Genomic DNA, 18,448 nt, shown 5'->3' with positions numbered 1-18,448 from the left:
CATAGAATCATAGAATCATAGAATCATAGAATCATAGAATCATAGAATCATAGAATCATAGAATCATAGAATCATAGAATCATAGAATCATAGAATCATAGAATCATAGAATCATAGAATCATAGAATCATAGAATCATAGAATCATAGAATCATAGAATCATAGAATCATAGAATCATAGAATCATAGAATCATAGAATCATAGAATCATAGAATCATAGAATCATAGAATCATAGAATCATAGAATCATAGAATCATAGAATCATAGAATCATAGAATCATAGAATCATAGAATCATAGAATCATAGAATCATAGAATCATAGAATCATAGAATCATAGAATCATAGAATCATAGAATCATAGAATCATAGAATCCGGCCCTTGCCGTGTGTTTCGTTTCTTAAGGGCCCGGCAAACCTAGCGCTGCCTGCAGCCTCGAGGTGTACGGCATCCGGCTTGCCCGTCCTGGCGGTGTCCTGAAGTCTTCATCCTTACCCAGCTTTGTAGCTGGGCCTGCGCAGTCAGTGGGCATCGCACCATGACTGGCCTCTCCCAAATGCACTTTTTCCCCAATGGAAACGAACTGAGGCGCAGTAAATGTGACAGAAGTCTGCTGCAAGAGTGTAGGCACTTGCCATTTGACTCTTTGTAGTGTCAAGGGCAATGGGGAACTTAAGCTAAAACTGTGTCAGGGCATGCCATGACATGTCTATTACGTGACCCAATGATTACCTAAAACTTTAAAGATTGGTAATTTAGCAAATACTTGTGTTAAGCAATAAGGAACCTAAAAACTTCACGGAGGGGCTCACAGTGAGGGGCTCAGTGTAACTGTAAGATAAAAGTTTTTGGTTGTAACTCCTGTTTATTTCCATTGTAGATAAACATCTGATAAAAGAAGATGATAGAAAGACTGTTGTAAGTATTTGCATTTCCTTCAGAAAACTGTGTAAAATGTGCAACCTCGTATTTTATTATAACTTGAGTGTGTGTATATTGGCAGCCATCAGATGTGGCTGTTCTACCGGGTGGTGTCCCGGTGGTGGGCCCGTGACGGGGCCTTACTCGGTGCAAACCTACGCATATCTCGTTCTGTAAATTGCTATAAAGTCGTGAGGGATTTGTGTGAACGCCTGGTATCGTGTAGTGAGAAGCGTTGGTTTGGGGTCAGTGTGGCCCGGGTAGCACGTCAGTTGTCCTGGACAAACCCTGCCTGTAAGGTGTTTTTTTAAATTTGGAATCTAATTACTTTAACCTATAAATCATTTTAAGACAGCTGAAGCAAAATTATCTTAGTTTATTGTGCAGGTGTGTGAAAATAAAAATGTAATGAATCTTAAGGTTTAAGCTCTTTAATGGATACTGAAGTTACGACTTCAGTTGGCATTTATGCGCGGGCTGGCTGCAGGGGTGCCAGAAGGAAAAGCTGCCCCTTGCCTGGTAAAGAGACAGTTGGTACAGGTATGGATGGCCGGGAGAGAAAAAGTGGTGGTCTGCGGGGAGGCACAAAATCCAGACTGATCCCCAATGTCTTCCTATAAAATAATCTATTTACATTATAGGGAAGTTAGTACGCTTGGTATGGAAAGAGTATATTTTTACATATGCCGTTTACTGCTATGCGATAGCACGTTTTTTAAAGGTGATACTGTTTTTCAACAGATATGTATCGAGGGGAACATTGCAAGTGGAAAAACAACATGCCTGGATTATTTTGCACAAACTACCAGCATTGAGGTACCGGACCTACGTTTCTTTGTCTTCATTTACATCATTAAGCGGTTGCTTGTCTTGACAAAATTGACTTGACTTACAAGTGTTGTCCTTTCTTCAGCTAATGGGAAAGGAACAGCAGGCTGTGAGCCAGTGCACTTACTGGTGCACCTCCCCCCAACTATTTACAGTCAAAGTGTAGAAGAGAAATTTAGATCATATGTAAGAGGATGCCAAACCATCAGTAAAACCTTAGAGTTTGTACCTCTGTAAAGGAACAGCAACCCATGTGGGTTGGGCGTGTTTGGGCATGCTTGCTTGCTATTGCATGTCACGGAAATCTTAGCTGTGTCTTGTACCAAGCACAGTAAAGATGAAGAAGGAATGATGCAAAAATAGTGATGTCGTGTAACTGAGATCCCAGTAAATGGAGGCTTTTTTAAAAAATGAAAAATCTGTTAGAATTGTTTCTGGAGATTCCTTAGACTGGGATGGGATTTGATTTTGTATTGCTTAGAACAAGATTAGGGGAAGGGCAGGCTTACTGTATTGAAAAAAAAATCAAGGTCACACCTCAGTGAGCAATTGCTTTTGCGTACATCAGATACTAATATATTTCCTGGCAGACCTGGGAACACATTAGATAACAAGTCTCAGGATTCCTCCTAGAAATGTGGAGTTGCCAGATGTTACTTGGTAATTTAACAGGAATGGTCCTTATGGAATAGATAACTAATAACCCAAAGGACAGCAAAGTTTAATTTGCATATAGTGCAACATTTTTTTAAAAAGCTAGTTAACTTCCTAGGCTTATCAGATTCTCTTAAGCCTGGCTTTACAGCATCCTTGGAGTTTTAGACCCTGTTTGAACGAGATGAGTCTCTTGTGATTTTACCTATTCAGGGTAGAAGCTTTTCTGACAAATTTTGTAAAAGTTTTGAATACATTTTGTTTGTTAGAGCAGAAGAATAAAATGAAAAGTAACATGATAGCAGTCTGATCCCCTTTTCCTTTGCTGACAAGTGTTAACTCTGAGAAATTAATTTGTGAGGGAATGAGCAGGTCACTGAGATGCAGTCGGTGCTCAGCCATTCTTTCCCTTACAGGGTACTGATTTTGACTTGAGAAAGTGAAATTATATCCAGGCTCATTACATAATCAATCCAGTGTTTTATTTTGGCGGTTTGAAGATGCTAAAGAGATGTTGTATAATGATATTTCTCTATTTTTATACCAGTGATCATTATTACCTTTTGTATGACAGGATTCAGTGTGGTTTTAGAAGAGGGATGAGCTTTCCAATAAAAGTCATGAATACTCTTGACTTACTGAATGAGTGTTCGTTACAAATAGTTGTAGACTTGCAGGGTCAAATCAAGTATTTGGAATCTAAAACATGTTTAACATGGAGTAATTCTTTTTAACGAGGTTTTGACAGAACCGGTGACTAAGTGGAGGAATGCTCGTGGTCATAATATCCTGGTAAGTGGCAGAAATTATTTCTACAATTACAATTACTCTTCTTTTAGAAAGACGTGCATGAGGACTTCCTGCCAGTCAGCAAAACGGTTACAAAAGGTGTGTTCATAATCTCATATAGCAAAAAAATAAAGCTCCGTGATGCGGAAGATCTTTTACTGTGATTAAGACAAGCTTATAATAGAAAAGTTGCATATATAATGTGGTTTCGGCAAGGACTGGGTCTTTTACTGGGTATGAGCTAAAGAAATTCACAGAAAGGTAAGCCGTGAGTGTGACAATTGGTTCTAAATCTAGTTATGCCTCTTTCAAAGAAGGGAAGAATGCCACTCAGAAGGCGAGGGGTGGATCTGATTGGTTAATGTTGTTTGACTGCAGAAGATCAGGAAAGTTCAGTCCTGTGAGGTGCTGAGAGCTTCTGTTGTCTTTGGGGTAGTTGTCGTTTCTCAGAACCGTTCCCCACAAGTATGTCCCTTTGTCACAGCTGTGCTTGGAGACAGCGTGTAGGGCTCTGACCACATCTGCGATGCGCTTTTGCTGGGGTGGTTGCAGTGGTTTGTGATGTCAATCTTGCCTGCTCGTATGATCGCCTCCATTGCAAAAATCTCATTGCTGGCTGAGATGGGTATCTCAAGCTTACCTGGAATTTGCTGTCAACATAGCGGTGTGGATCCACCCCAAACCACACATGCCCAAACGTGTATTTGATGCAATTACTGCTAGCATAGGTCCTCTGGAAAAGTACATTTTGCCTACTAGGATTTGCTGATGCTTTACTTTCTTATTATTAGTAAAGGGATGGGGCATGCTTGGCTGTGTTGCACATCATCACAGCAATCTGCGTGCTTCAGAATACTTTCTCATTCTGATTTTGGACAAGGAGAAAAGAAAGAGGTCAGATCTGTGGACTGAAGCCATGCTGCTGACTTAAAGCTTGTCACCTCAGCAAATAGACAGTGGATGATGTCTTATTTTGCGTGAGATCTTTTCTCTGCTTTGCAGGATAGGCTGTTGCTTGTAAGCATATGTGTGTGTGGAACTGCAGCAATCGGAAAGAGAGTGGGAGATCTGAGAGCTGCTTTGGGGATCCTTTGGGAAGAACAGTTGTCTGTTAAAAGCCACCTTTTCTGAGGCCCAGAACATGCTTACTGGAACCGTATTTGCCTTTCCGGATGGACTGGGTATATTGAGAGCCTGTCAGTGCACTAAAATAGAGTAGCAGATACCTTTCTTTTAATTACTAAACATATTTGGACTGTCTCGTATGAGCTGTGCCTTGGACCTGACTGTTCCAGGTGCAAAGTAACTTAATTCCAGTTGCCTTCTGCGAGCATTGCAAGTGCCCCACTTACTGTCCTTAAGGACCAGGACTGTAATTCTTACAACTGCATTGTGGAGAGCAAATGATTACTTGATTTTTGTCAAAGCTGGTGTCAGCTGTTTTGATGCACTTCTTTTAGCGATTCTGTTGTAGTGCAAAAGCTTACGAAATACTCAACTTCACTTTTTTTGCTGTTTGACCTAACCAAAATGTCCGTCTGTCTCACTTCCATCTCTAACCCTAGGGCTTAATGTATCAAGATGCATCAAGATGGGGGATAACATTACAGACCTATGTACAGCTTACAATGTTGGAGCAGCATACCAGACCAATGGTAAACAAACATATTTTTCTTTTAATTTAAAAAAGAGTTAGATGTGATTATGAGTAATAAATATTATTAACCTCGCATCCAAAGTTAAGATGCTGTTTGCATTCTTTCTTCGTTCGTGCAGTGAGTATGAATTTTTATGGTGCAAAGGCATCGTTGATACGCTCAACACGTGCTCCAGGGGCAAAACATCTGCCTCCTACCTGCTCAGAACTTCTACTTCCCCAAACTAATACTGCCTTTTTTGCACCACCCTTATGAGCTAGACTTGCACGAATCTCTTCATCATCACACATCAGTGACTTGACTGTAATTGCTCTCTATATAAATTTAGCTGTTTCAAATCTTCGGCAAACATTAGGTAATTTTAAAGATAGTGTTCATTCTACTGCTCCATGCTGCCTAGCACAAATTTAGCCACTGCTTTTGCTGTTTCTCCAAAATACATGCACTGAAATTTTCTGTTGTCTTTCTTGAGATGGTTTGCATCTTTTTTTTTGGTAATTTTTTCTTTTTCTATATTGATTCACACACTCTACCTTTTTACCAAGATCTGTTCATTTCTCTTTCCTTCCAACACCTTTTGTTACATTCTGTGCTAAATCTTCCATTCCCTGATTACAAGATCTGATCTTAGGTGGCACGCTTATGTCTTAATGATTGTTCTTGCATTATATTTTCTGAGTTTGTGTCAGGGCAAACTTGCAGAAGTACCACATATGATAGTGATACTGCATATATAATCATTAGCTTTTTGGAAGAGGTGTTTTTTCAAGGTAATAGAAATCTCATTCTGTTGCAGAAAACGTTCATTCAAAAATTCCTGAGGCTCGCCCTGCATTTTAATCTGTGCTTTGCTGTTATTTGCCATTTGAGCCTTGCTGGAGCAATTGTTGCTTCCATGGTCTTTAATGAGCGGAATACGTGGTTGGAAGGAGCTCTGCCGGGGTGCCTTGCTCTGCAGGGGCCAGAGAGCATCACAAAATCTCTCTTGTCCAACATGAAGCGCTATTCGAACATGTGCAAGGCTGGCTAAGGCAGCAGTACTTTGTCAGTTGTAATTACTTCTTTAAAAAGTTCTGTTTCCTCCAGTTTTTCTGATGTTAGGCCTGTGCTGTTGACACAGTAACACACCTGAAGGTGGCAGCAATTCAGGTAGCAATAGTTCTGTTGCTCTGCAAGTCCTAAGTGGATTGCTGCTCCGTTGTCCCCCTAGTTAACTTCTGCTGCTCAGCTGAGTGCTGCTGCAGTTACCTTTGAAACTTGCATATGAACAACAAATTAGTTATGTAGGTGTTTAATAATGCAGTGACTGTAAGTAAGATTAAGAATACTTGGTTTTTGTGGTTCCCACCCTCCCAGGAAATGTTTTTATCACAAGATCTGGAAGAACTGAAAATGTGAGGTATTTCATAATGTAAGGGACGTGATGTGCAATGTGAGCTTGAAAATAAACAAGCATGCTGAAAAATGTGAACTAGTCGGTGACTGTCTGGTTTTATTTTGTAGATTTCCCCCATAAGAATGATGGAGCGATCAATACACAGTGCAAAATACATTTTTGTAGAAAATTTGTATCGAAGGTACGGTATATGGTTTTCTACTTTATTTTCTTGACTTTTAGATTAAAAAAGTATAATGACTGATTATTTCTTTGGTAATTTGCATCTAAATGGTCTGTGAAATGTCAGTGCTTTGTTGGAGTGGCAGTGTGTTTTGTATGGGGCGTGTTGCCCGCCGGTAGAATGAAACCTGCAGGACATGGGCCAGACGAGAGCCTTTTTCGGAAGTGCTCTTGTGTATTTAGAATATCTTATTATTTAGAACACCGTTTATTGAAGTTATCTGCTTTCCAGCTGAATACAAAAGTCTTGCTTAAATCAAAGCAAACACATACTGAACGGGTCAAAAGCCATGAGGATATAAAGAATAACAGTGTAGGAGGGAGGGAACCTAGGTAGTGTTACCCAGCCCAGCATCCAGGATTGGCATTTCCTGCAGGCAGGAACGGAGTGTGAAGCGTTCCAGCCCTCACATGTTATTGCTCAGAATCAGGATTCATAGGATCTAAGTAGCCTGGAAACCATGGTAGGCTAGCGAGTAGAGAAAGAACAAGAGCTGTTTGTCTCTGAATGTCACTTTCTGAATTGGGTCCCCACCCCCAGGTGTGCTTGGGCCAGAGGAAGAGCAATTGGGCCTAACCCAGGTTATTTTGTTGTGGGGAATAAGATTGTGGCCTGAGATAGAAAAAACATTTATGACCTGGTCAATGTATAACTCATCCATCACATACTAACTAAAGTACTGCAGTAATCAGCGCTGATTTTTTTTTTTTTTGTTTTGTTTAGAATGCTGACCTTATATTGAGAAGTGTATCTCATAGATCGTTGTTTTAATGGATTTTTCAGTGGTCTTAAGGGACAAAACCAGTTTCTTGCCCTGTCTGCAGGGAGAATGGCTGCAGGCCACAAGATGGCATCCATGCTACATAAGCTCCTAGTGTGTTACTGGAACTGCTTGGAAAGTTGAGACACACACACAGTAAGATGTGAAGCACCAGAAAGAGATGTTATTTATCCCAGTCTGTATGCAGTGGAAATCTACTGCAATGTCTTTCTCTTTTTTTTTAATCACTTTTTTTTTTTTTTATATTGTCGACAAAGTGCTTTTGTCCCAAAGACTGAGAACTTTGTTGCTGTGAGGCTAAGTCTGCTTGTGTCAACTCTTATTATTATATTATTATATTATTTTTAATGTCTGTTAATTTTGTAGTAACACTTTTAAGGGCATCTGAGATGTTTCGTGGCTTCAGCACTTTTTAATGTTGGACAGAAGGCATTTGCTTTGTTTTGTTACAGCAAGCTAGAAGGTAGCTGATGCTACCAATAGCAAACCAAAATATGATACAAGGGTGTGTGAAAGGATTGTAAATAAAACAAGGGAAAATATGGGCTACGTGAAAATGGCTATTTTTGAGTCACATTAAAAAATAAGTAAAACTGTTCTCCCTCATATCCTGTCTCCAGTGGTAGCCAGAAGTACTTGAAAAGAGTGTGAGAACAGGCTAAGTATTTATGATAATTTCTGAGTGTGTCCAGTAACTTACAGTTTAGGGGCTTCCTTATTCAGCAGTGGTTTCTCTGTATTTAGTAACCCACAGGGAATTTTTTTCCACGAACCTGTCCAGTTTCCCCCTAAGCTCCTGTAAACATTTAGTTTCCAGGACATCCTATGGCAAGCAGTTCCATAGCTTTACTCCATGTTATTTGATCACTGCCCTATCCTCGCCTGTCGTAGTCCTTTAAAGATACCTAGACTTGTCTCAAAAAAACAACACTTATTTCTGTATACAGGGAAGAAAACTGCATATAAGAAAAGGCAGGATGATAACGGGAGTATGGAAGTAGTAGTAACCACAACTACAGTAGAAACAAAGTGCATTTCAGAGTTCTGAAAGCGTGTGAAATCTTGCAATAGGAGAAAGTATTGTAATGCAGAGGTAGTACCACCCCTGTGACTTAAACCAACTACTATAGAGCCCACATTAGGGGGCAGGGAAAGTGGTCCTAGTAACTGCAGGTTGTTCGTCTGCCTCAGTATTTAGCACAACTTCAGAGCAAATGATGAAGGAAAGAATAATTAAAGCTTTGGACAAAAAATGTAAAGCCAGTAACCAACAAGACATGCTGTTAAGACTAATCTAGTAATTGTGTTCTGTAACATTCCACCCCCCCAACCAGAGGCATTCTCATCAGTCTGAAGTTACGCATTTATCAAGGAGGTTTTGGGAGACTTTCATGAACGATTATTCATAAATGCAGAAGATGGCATTGTAATGTGATAGGAAATCCCGCTGAAGGGAGATACTGATAGGGGATGGATCAGGCTGGAAGGAGGTTACTCATGTTGGATCAGCCTTTGGATTGATGCTTTGGTACAAAGGGTATGCTGATAAATTCTGTCATTCAGTTGAACTGATAACAGAGATTTCAGCTATAAGATGAAAGATTTTAAGTTGAAAAGCAGAAATATCTATATATCTTTTTATATATTTGTAGACAAAAATTGATCACAAAATAATGCTAGTGTTGTGTAGCCCAGCAAAGAGTAAATGTGACTCTTGGAAGTATCTGGCAAAGGGCTTCCAGGAGGGAGACGGAAATATTGGTGCTTTTGTACACAGCTTTTATGAGAGCTTTTTAACATTACTTTTTACACTTCTAACTGCTTGTTCATGATCTATGAACTAAAACTGAAACAGGTGTGAAGCTGAGATACTGGTATGATCAAAAGAATGGAAAGCCTGTTTAGAGAGACAAAACCAGCTTGAGATTGTATAGAAAAGTTGGGAGAATACACTTGTCACCTATGGGCACACCGGGTGCAAACACAAAAAAAGGGAGTTATTGAAATTGCAAGACTATAATAACAAAAGAATAATTAGACACAAAAAGGCTGTGGATACATTAAGGACTGAAAATTAGAAGATGGAGTCTTAGCCATCAGAGGAACAAAGAGAAAATACTTTACCCTTGGTAGTTTTATGCAGAAAGATAATAGTGCCCGGTGGCAGGGGAAAGGCCTCGTAACTTAAAACGATTGCTTCCCACGCTGTGTTTTTTTGTTTAACTGCTGCATGAAAATTTAAAAAATCATTCTGTAACTAAATGGACTTTGCAAAGGAAAATTCCTTTGTATCCTCTGGAGTCTTTTTCTTTCTTTGTTACTTCCTAGAAGGAATCTCCTGTCTCTGTAGGGGAGTGATCCTAATTCTCGTGCAGGTTAGTCAACATGCAAAAATCATGCAGAGAACACAGGAGAGGTTGCCCATTGTAGAAGTGGAATTATGCCTGTCTGATGGAAGGTCTGGAAAACAAAACTGACCTGACATATCTTTAAATTTTGCTGAAAATGTTATCAAAAAGCCCCCTCAGGCTCAAGCTATTCAACAGGTATCTTCAGAAGCAAACGGATTGTTAAATAGCTGTATGGAAGGCATCTTCCCGTTTAAAGTATGTAAAAATGAAACAGAACTTCAAAATAAGGCTCAGACTGAATGGGGTAAGCATGCTGCAAAGAGCGAAGGTTATTTTCTGCTTTCTCTTCTGTAAGAAAGTATTGCTCAGGGTCCCAGTCTTAAAAGATGGAGAAGAATCCCTTGTTATCTCTAGTCTACACAAGCTCTTCTCCTTTAGGAGAACGATTAGTTTTAAGCCAGGGATGAAGAGCTGTGGGAATATCAGGAATACCAGCTCTTCTATGATCCACTGTCACTCAGTATTTGTGTTTTGGCTTTGCAGGCTTTTTCCCAGAGAGAGAAATAGAGTAAGACTTACGACGATGATGGAAGGCTTAAATTGTGAGCAATTGCTGTGAGCTTCTCCGGCATGCAGAGATATGCATGAGTATCCAAGTTCTTACTGCCATTGCACATCTGAGTTTAGCACTGAAAGCCACGGTCATGTTAGGTGTAAAACTGTAGAAGAATTTTAAATGTGTGCACGTGAGTATGCATGATATGTTATAGGGTAAGCACTAGCAATTCACTTTGTCCCATTTGAATTCATAGTTATTTATGATACAAAGCTTGTTCCATTCATGTTTAACTTTTGCAGTAAAAACTTCACTTGGTAGGAGTCAAATGTCAGCAAACTTTGGAAATGAAAACACCCTTTAGTGCCTTTTACATTACCTGTATCTTTATGGATCTTGAGCCTCATCCAGAATCCTCACAGGATTATCCAGGGAACTCCAGTGACACAGGCAAGGCGAAGGAGGCACGTCATCTGCAGGGCAGGTCCATGCAGAATTGACCTGGATGTATCTTTTAGGGTATGAATAGTGGGGCTTTTTCTTACTTCTAATTCCTTTTGACCTTCCTCGTTTCCCCATAGATCTTGGAGAAAAGTAGCAGAATCAGTATTTGGCTTATGTATACGCCTGCTACCCAAAGCCATATGTGATTGATCTGTTAGAAGAATAGCAGTGAATTGTGTTATCCCATTTCTTGGGTGCTTTGGGAGGCAAGATATTCAGCTGGATGGCAGATAAAGAAGGGAGGTGGCACGAATATAGGTTTTGCTTTCTTGCACACTTAAGTGGAAATATCTATGTGGATTACCTTTACTCCGTTTTGGCAGTGATGAAAGCATGTGGCCAGAGGAACGGTTTAGAAATCTGTGGAATCTTTTTCATCGGCACTATTTAAAATGTTGCAACTGGTCTTAATCATTCAGCTGGAGAAGATAGGAGCCGCTCAACCCCATCTCTTTTGTTATATTTCTATTGCAGAGGCGTTTAGGAAAGAGGGTGGAATATGTGTTTCTATTACCGGTTTGAAGATGCAATAATGTAAAACTAGTAATATTTGAGTATTTAGGAATATGGTAATAAGTGAAAATTCCACTACTAGTAAAAATGTAATATGTGATTCTTAATATGTCCTCTACAGACTCCCTTTTACATGAGTTGTTTGATATTTTATTATTCTTACTGAGATAACTTTGGGACAGTGATATCCAATATTGTCTATGCTCTCTGAATACAGAGTTCAGATTAAGCATGTTGAATTTTTCAGTATTCTTACCACAGATTTTTTTTTTTACAGTGGGAGTAAATTTTATTTACACACTTTTTCACTGCTCATTAGTATGGCTTCTGTAATGAATTGTCAGTGCTGCTTAGTAAATCAAGCCTTTCTGGTGATGTGCACTGCAGTAGTTCAGATATATTTGAAATCCCGATGTAAAGAACTTGAGCAATAAATAACCATTGACACTAATTTGTTGTTATTGTATAAATGTCAACGCGGTAATGTTTTTCTTCTTAGTCACCAAGTAATTATTTTTTAACTGTTGTGGGAAGAACAAGTAATGTTTGTTTGTAAGTGTTAATAGTAGAAACTTTGTGTTACTAAGTACTTTTTTTAAAACAAGAAAAAGATTTGGCCTTTCTATTGTATAAACAATGCTTTATGAGGCCTTCAGTTTGGGTGGGCATCATATTGGTCTTGTTTTCATTTTGCGTACGCTGGAGTAAATTTGGAGTAATTTTAGTCAGGTGGGAAAAAAATGTGAGTTTAGATTGGATCTCTCCATGCTGTTCAGTGAGTGATTACTTTTATATTTATTCAGCGGAAAAATGCCAGAGGTGGATTATGTTGTCCTAACTGAATGGTTTGACTGGATCCAGAACAACACTGATATTTCGGTTGATTTGATAGGTAAAATTTTGATGGGATCTGGAGGGGCATGTTTGTGGGTGGGTTTCCTTACTGGGAGAAAAAATAATTCTTGTTTCTTGGGTCATAAATAATCACATTATTCAATATAATAATGGTTGCAACATGTAGCGTCACCCCGCATGAATTTGTGGATGCTTCATGGATTGATTAACAGTAACGCCAATGGGGAGGTTCAGTGGTGGTATCCAAATTGGGATTCTTTCCTTCTATAGCTTGTGAAGTAAGTTTCTTCTTTGCTTTTAAAGCTGATCCTTGAACATAACTATTATGGTTTTTTTATGGCAGTTTATTTGCAGACTTCTCCTGAAGTTTGTTATGAGAGATTAAAGAGAAGATGCAGAGAAGAGGAAAAGATCATTCCTCTGGTAAGGAGTTCCTTCAATATATGTGGTTACAATGAGCTTTAAAAACATAATGATTGCAATCTACATGCTAAAATCATATCCTGAGTGTATTGCCAAAATGTGGTGCAGCTGTTTCCATTGCAAACTGAAACTTCAGTATTTAATCTTATTTTATAAAAATGATCTATCACGCACGCTGACTTCCCCAAGTGCTATGTTTTAGTAATCAGTGTACTATAGCTGACTGTTTAGGTGGAGTAGTAATCAACTGTTAATCTTCTCTAAGATGTAAAAAGGCAATTGCTTTTGTATCATTAAACGGCATAAAGGCACCCAGTTGAAGCACAAATACCTGTGCACACAGGTGCTGAAGATTTATGTGGGCACTTTCTGTTGTGTGCTATTACCAGGATGTTCATGCATGAAAAGTGTCTCTGGGTCTGAAAACAAGCAACTTATTGAAAATTGTTAGCATGGGAATCTGCTTAAAAATAAAATGTAGTAATTGAAAGATCGCTTTCTGTGTCACAGTTGCAGAATGGCCCTTCATTAAACAAGTTTTCTCCTAAAGAAAGCTGAACCAGAAATAAACGTAGTTACAGAAGACATACTGTGTACTGCAAGGTCTAGTGTTGGGTAATTGAGTAGAAGCAATTGTCAGTTGAAGATACATGCAAAGAGCTAAATTTTGGGCCATGTGAAATTTTGCCTTGAAGAATAAATATTTGCTATAATGGATTTGAAGAGACATTGCGTTACTTTGCAGCTCTACTGAAGGGCGAGGCGGAGCAGTTATGAACGAAAAATGTTAAGTGGTCTCCATGAAAAAAACCTAATAGTTGATGACAGGCAGAAATGCTTTTAGAGGAAATCAAGTCAGAGTTAGGAGAAAGCGAACTGGGAATTTTAGGAAAACGCACTGACACAGAAAGTGCCTTCAATACATATTCTTTGCAGCCTTGCCCTTTTTGTCCTTACTTCTCTTTGTTGTATTTTTCTCTGTAAAATCTTGAGCCAGATTATACCTATGGGAGAGAAACGTGGTTCTTGATCTTAAAAGGAGCTGAGAGCCCTGTGTTCTGTAAGCTCTGTGTCTTTGAGGTTCTTCATGGAGTAAAACCTTACAGTGGGAATTCATTTTTCTCAGAAACCTTCTGATGATTTTTATTTTTGTTAGCGGAACTATCTGATGCTGGATTTTATATGTAGTTCTTAACTACTTACGAAATGTGTAAAAATTGCAATGTGTGTTTCATCCCTGGGCATATGTGTTACTTGAATGCCTCTTTTCTAGGAATATTTAGAAGCTATTCACCAGCTCTATGAAGAGTGGCTCATTAAACATACACTATTCAAAGTTTCCTGCCCAGTGCTTGTGAGTATAATTTTAGTTATAACCAATTAAGCATAATGGAGGATTGTACTCTCCAAATACTAAGTGTGTTATTTAGTGGTAACAGAAAATAAATCTGCTTTTCTAATAAACTTTGGAGAAGGAAAATCTCAGAAAAATGTTTACAGCTATCCAGAGTGTATAGCACGAAAGTCTGGTCTTCCGTCTCTTCAGTGGAATTTGAGGGGCTGTTCACTGCAATTGTTTGCAGGATCAGACACGTAGCTTTTCAATAAATGCCAAATTCTGAACAGAAAGCTAATTCGACAGATCTCTAGGAGTATATTGGTTTGGCTTCAGTGGCAGTCCTGTTCTATTTTGCTCAAAAGCAAACATGTTTTATGGTGTCATCATTGCTAATGTTCATCTTCTTCTTTTCAAGGTTATTGGAGCTGACCATGACATGCAGAAAATGATAGAAAAGTATGAAGAAAACCGTGACCAAATACTAAACCCATATAATATGCAACACCATTTATAGATGTCTGCCGTTGTTGTATTTTAAAAAACTTGTTTATGAATTCTGATTTGGGGGCAATTTTGAGTATATTCAATATTTCTGAATATAATGGGTTTTGCTTTTGAATTACGCTTTGTAGAACGTTGTGGAATTACTGCTATGAAATGTTCAGAAACAAGTCATAAACAGAATATAAGCCAATTCCCTTTCATGTTTTACGTTCTCCATCAGCTTTACTGTGTCAGTTTGGTTCAGCTAAAATATGGCTGTTTCTCCCATTTCCCACTTCACTGCTGCTTCCTATAAGTAACCTGAGTTGTTTGGGGTTTTTTTCCCCCCAAGACAACCCTATTTTTGTAATTTGAAAGAAATAGGTCTGTACAAGAAGGGGGATGTCCTTTTTTATTCTTAGAGGAAGCAAATGAAGTGCATCAAGTTAAAGTAGTTTTGTTAAATAGGTCTTGCCAGGTTGAAATAGCGGTCTTACTCTAATCCTGCCTCACTAATGCAATTTCATTGAATTCAGTAAGTTTCTTCTGCTTTACATGAAATCACAATACAGCTGTAGCTCTGAAGACAACAATGCACTAGCATAGTCCCACTGAATTCCCACTGGGGAAAAAAAAAATGTTTTCATAAGTAATTGCAGAATGGCTCCGAGGCTTTTTTTTAAGCCACATTTTTAAAAGGGCTTATTTCTCTCCAGTGTTCACGAAATCTCTGGCCCTACCATCGCTGAGTTAAGGACTAGTGAAAACATAGGGTGTGCAGAACTGTATTTGTTGTTCCTTTCAAATGTTTATAAAAAACAAAATTAAGTTTTTTCCTAATGCTTTTGGATTCTTCGATTGTACTTTTTTTAAAGAAAAATACAGATGGTTCTTTGGGTTTATATCTTGACCAGTTTATTGTGACTTACAGGTACTTGGAGAGTAGAGAAACATAGTGGAGGTTTCATCTTTGCCCTAGTTAGCTAAAATGTGGAGTTGCTCTTAATTTCTGCTTTACCCTCTGAGTATTGTCTTCAAGACAATTCTTTTAATGCAGCAGTTCTGACTGTTTTCATGTTACTTTTTTTTCTCTTTGAGAATAATACCTGAAGGATGGTATATAATTTTTAGCTCCATAGTAGTTTTGGTTGGTTTAATTGGAGCAAGCAAGGTTAACAGCGCTTTAAAACATGCTCGTATTAATGTAGTTGAGCACCTGTCATAGCTTTGTAGTGAATGCTCCTAAAAATAGCTAATGTCCAAGACTTCAGTTAGTACTTTGATCACTTACTACAGCCATTTGTAACTTGTCGGAGGATATAAATTTTCAGTTACTTGGCTTTCCCATGTTCCACCTGATTTTGAACAGTAACTGATGGTATTATTTTTGGAGATCACGTCACTGCCTTTATTTTGTAGTTTTGTGTCAGCTCGTTTTGTGGTATGCTCAGAAGCATTGTAGTTGAAATGACTGCATCGTTTTCCAAGGTGGGAAATGCAGTTCAGTTCTTGGTATTGCCACCTGGTGGGATACTTTTTTCCCCAATCAGTAGAACTTAATAATGATCAATGTGCTGAGAGCGCATTTCCTAGTGAAGTACTGTGCTAGTATACTGAAGCTCGTGAACTCAGTATTGCCATTCTGTTGTTCTGTTGTAAAGCTTTAGAATTCTAGCTTAAAAATTTTTGTGTGTTAAGTAATGATCTTACTTATTGAAGCTTATTTGTAGGGGGCTAGTCGTCATTCTTGAAAAAGTTTGTTAAACTTTCAAAATAGTTTCAAAAGAGACCAAAAGAACTATTTCTTTGGAAATAGTTCTATAAACTTGAAGTCTGGACATCTTCAGTTTGTTATTAATTCATTATGGGTTGTAGGACCTAAGGATGTATATTTTGCACATGGTCCAGAATATAGCAGTTAATAATTTTGTACAGAGAATCTTACAGTACAAAGAACCGCACTGTTACCTTTCAGCTTTTGAAAGCAATTTACGCTTTTTGGTCAGATTTTTTTTTTCTCCTTCATTATATCAAACCAGTAGTTTGGATGGAGGTTATTGATATTAGTAATTATAATAGAATATGAAGGAATAATTTCTATAACTTATTTATTACAAATTACAGATGCAATGGCTACAGAGAACATGTTTGTTTTATGTTTTGCTATCAATTTTCATGTATAGATTTTCAGATACAGGAAGGTTGTGATATTTAATGAAAACTGGGAAAAAACCCAAACGGGTTGCTTGTTACATGTCATAAATGTAAAATGTTTGCAGTTTGGTACAGATGTGTAGATAAAAATACTGTAGTAATCATAAATAGCTGGTTTTAAGCCTGGAATTTATTTGCTTTTGTTTCCTGAAATCTCTCAGTTGATGAGTGGAGGGGAAAAAGGGCAATCAGCATTCATCTGATATGTATTTTGTTCCTTTTATGACTGTCTAAGAAGCAGTGACTGGGTAGCAAGTCGCCAAATACCACAAAGTACGCTCTTTCTGTAGGGAGACTGATCTTCAGTACCAGTGGAATGGATCGCATAAACAAGCTGCCACTTCTCTTGACTTTTAAGATTTGGTCCATAATATGGACGTAGTCTATACTTGTAGACTGAACCATACATAACTGGTTTTGCGTACATTATAGCTATTGTGGATTTAATTACTTCTGTCACAATGAGTTCCACATCTAAACTGCAGTATGTGTGAAAAGTGATTATTTCCTTTTGTATTGCCTTTTCTTTATTACATGCTAGTCTGGATAGAGGGATGTCTTCTCCAGACTTTGGTGTTTACTTTGTCCTGGTCAAGGTGTCTTTGCAAATCAATATCTGAGAGCAGCATGTAAATTGATTTGAAGTAAGTTAGAGAGACTGGCAAAATTAAAACATTTTACAGTTGCATTCTCTTAGCGTGGCCTTTTGTGTATTTCTTCTAGCGTGGGAAGCATGTTTAGGTCATAGTTTGATTAAACATTTCAGAGGTGACTGTTCAAAAACGCAGGTCTTAAGAAACCTCGAAAATTGTTTTCACCAGTGTAATTAGCACACAAAACAACTGTCTACACCAGGAAATGATCCAGCATCTCTCTTCAGTGCACTTTCTCCTGCAGAGACTGTAAGGAAGTGATGGGTATTCTGCTCAGTTGCTATTAAGATTCAGACCTGAAGGTCTCTCTCCCTCCCTGAATAATGGCTCTCCCAGCAAGTTACTTTGCTGTTTCAGGACTTGGAGAAGCCAGTCCTTCCTGTAGCATATGGAGGTTTAAGTAAACACTGTGCATTTCTAAAGCAGGGTAAAGTCAGGTGAGAATTATGGTGGTGTTCCCCCCCCACACACACACTTGAGGGGGCAACAGAAAGTTGCAAGCTTTTTTTGAAAACGAAAAGTTTAGTTTCAGAACAAAAACTAGCAGTTGGTAGATTAATCCCTATGCAAGAGAAATGTAGTCTAGTCCAGATCAAATTTTTAATTGATCATTTAACATTTTTTTAAGAGGCTGGCATGCGATAATTATTTGTGCTGTATCAGGATCAGGGCACCATTTTGCTGAGCGTTGTGTAAACATACACCTACAAGAATGCTCTCTGAACATGCAGAGGTTCAATAAGCACAGTGACAGAATACAGGAGCTCTGTTTGTTACCTGTGTATTGCATACATACTACTTGATTTTACTTCTTTTTATGCCAGAAAGCTTTGAGTTGAATCCTCTGTTCCACCCTAGAGCCCTTTGCCTGGTAACAGCAATACATTCCTCCCTTGCATCCCCCAGAAAAAGCGTTGAGCTGTTAGGACTTCCACTGTGAGTATGCTGCTCTGCAGATGGCACTATATTCCATTCCAATCCTAATTTCAGGGTTTTTTCCTATTCAACGCTGTAAAAAGCAGCCTTGTGGGATTTAATTTGCTATCTCACTTAGAGAGCTGTGCCAATCAATTTCCAATGGGTGGGACCTTTAGCTGTGGTGGTGGGTTACTGGTGGTTATTCACCCAGTGTTTAGGTACAAGTAAGGTAGAAAATGATAAAGCAGTGTTTCAGAAATCGTCTTTTTTTGTGGTGAGACAACTCTTAACAATAGAAACATGTATCTTCATCAGTGTTTTGCAAGCCCTTGCCAGGCCCTCTTGGGTATGCTTTTGTCTGTGTCTCAGGGAATTGTTTTTTAAGAT

General features: G+C 38.5%; 1 protein-coding gene across 2 annotated transcripts; it reads left to right on the top strand.

Moving 5' to 3' along the window:
* Positions 1–404: 404 nt before the first annotated feature.
* TK2 (thymidine kinase 2) lies at positions 405–17,380 on the top strand. 2 transcript variants are annotated; one of them, XM_035891541.1, is made up of 10 exons: positions 405–625; positions 883–920; positions 1,665–1,739; positions 3,144–3,197; positions 4,760–4,849; positions 6,356–6,429; positions 11,980–12,068; positions 12,375–12,454; positions 13,728–13,808; positions 14,209–17,380. In XM_035891541.1, the coding sequence occupies exons 1-10, from the start codon at positions 541–543 to the stop codon at positions 14,305–14,307; spliced, it is 765 nt and encodes a 254-aa protein (XP_035747434.1). In that variant the 5' UTR covers positions 405–540; the 3' UTR covers positions 14,308–17,380. The 2 variants fall into 2 exon arrangements, with proteins under 2 accessions (XP_035747434.1, XP_035747435.1); XM_035891542.1 differs by lacking the exons at positions 405–625; positions 883–920 and having other exon boundaries at positions 3,154–3,197.
* The last annotated feature ends 1,068 nt before the right edge of the window (positions 17,381–18,448 follow it).

The sequence above is a fragment of the Egretta garzetta genome, unplaced genomic scaffold, assembly GCF_000687185.1.
Source record: "Egretta garzetta isolate BGI_Z169 unplaced genomic scaffold, ASM68718v1 scaffold23, whole genome shotgun sequence".
Taxonomy (NCBI): domain Eukaryota; kingdom Metazoa; phylum Chordata; class Aves; order Pelecaniformes; family Ardeidae; genus Egretta; species Egretta garzetta.
This window is presented reverse-complemented; position numbering and strand designations above follow the sequence as displayed.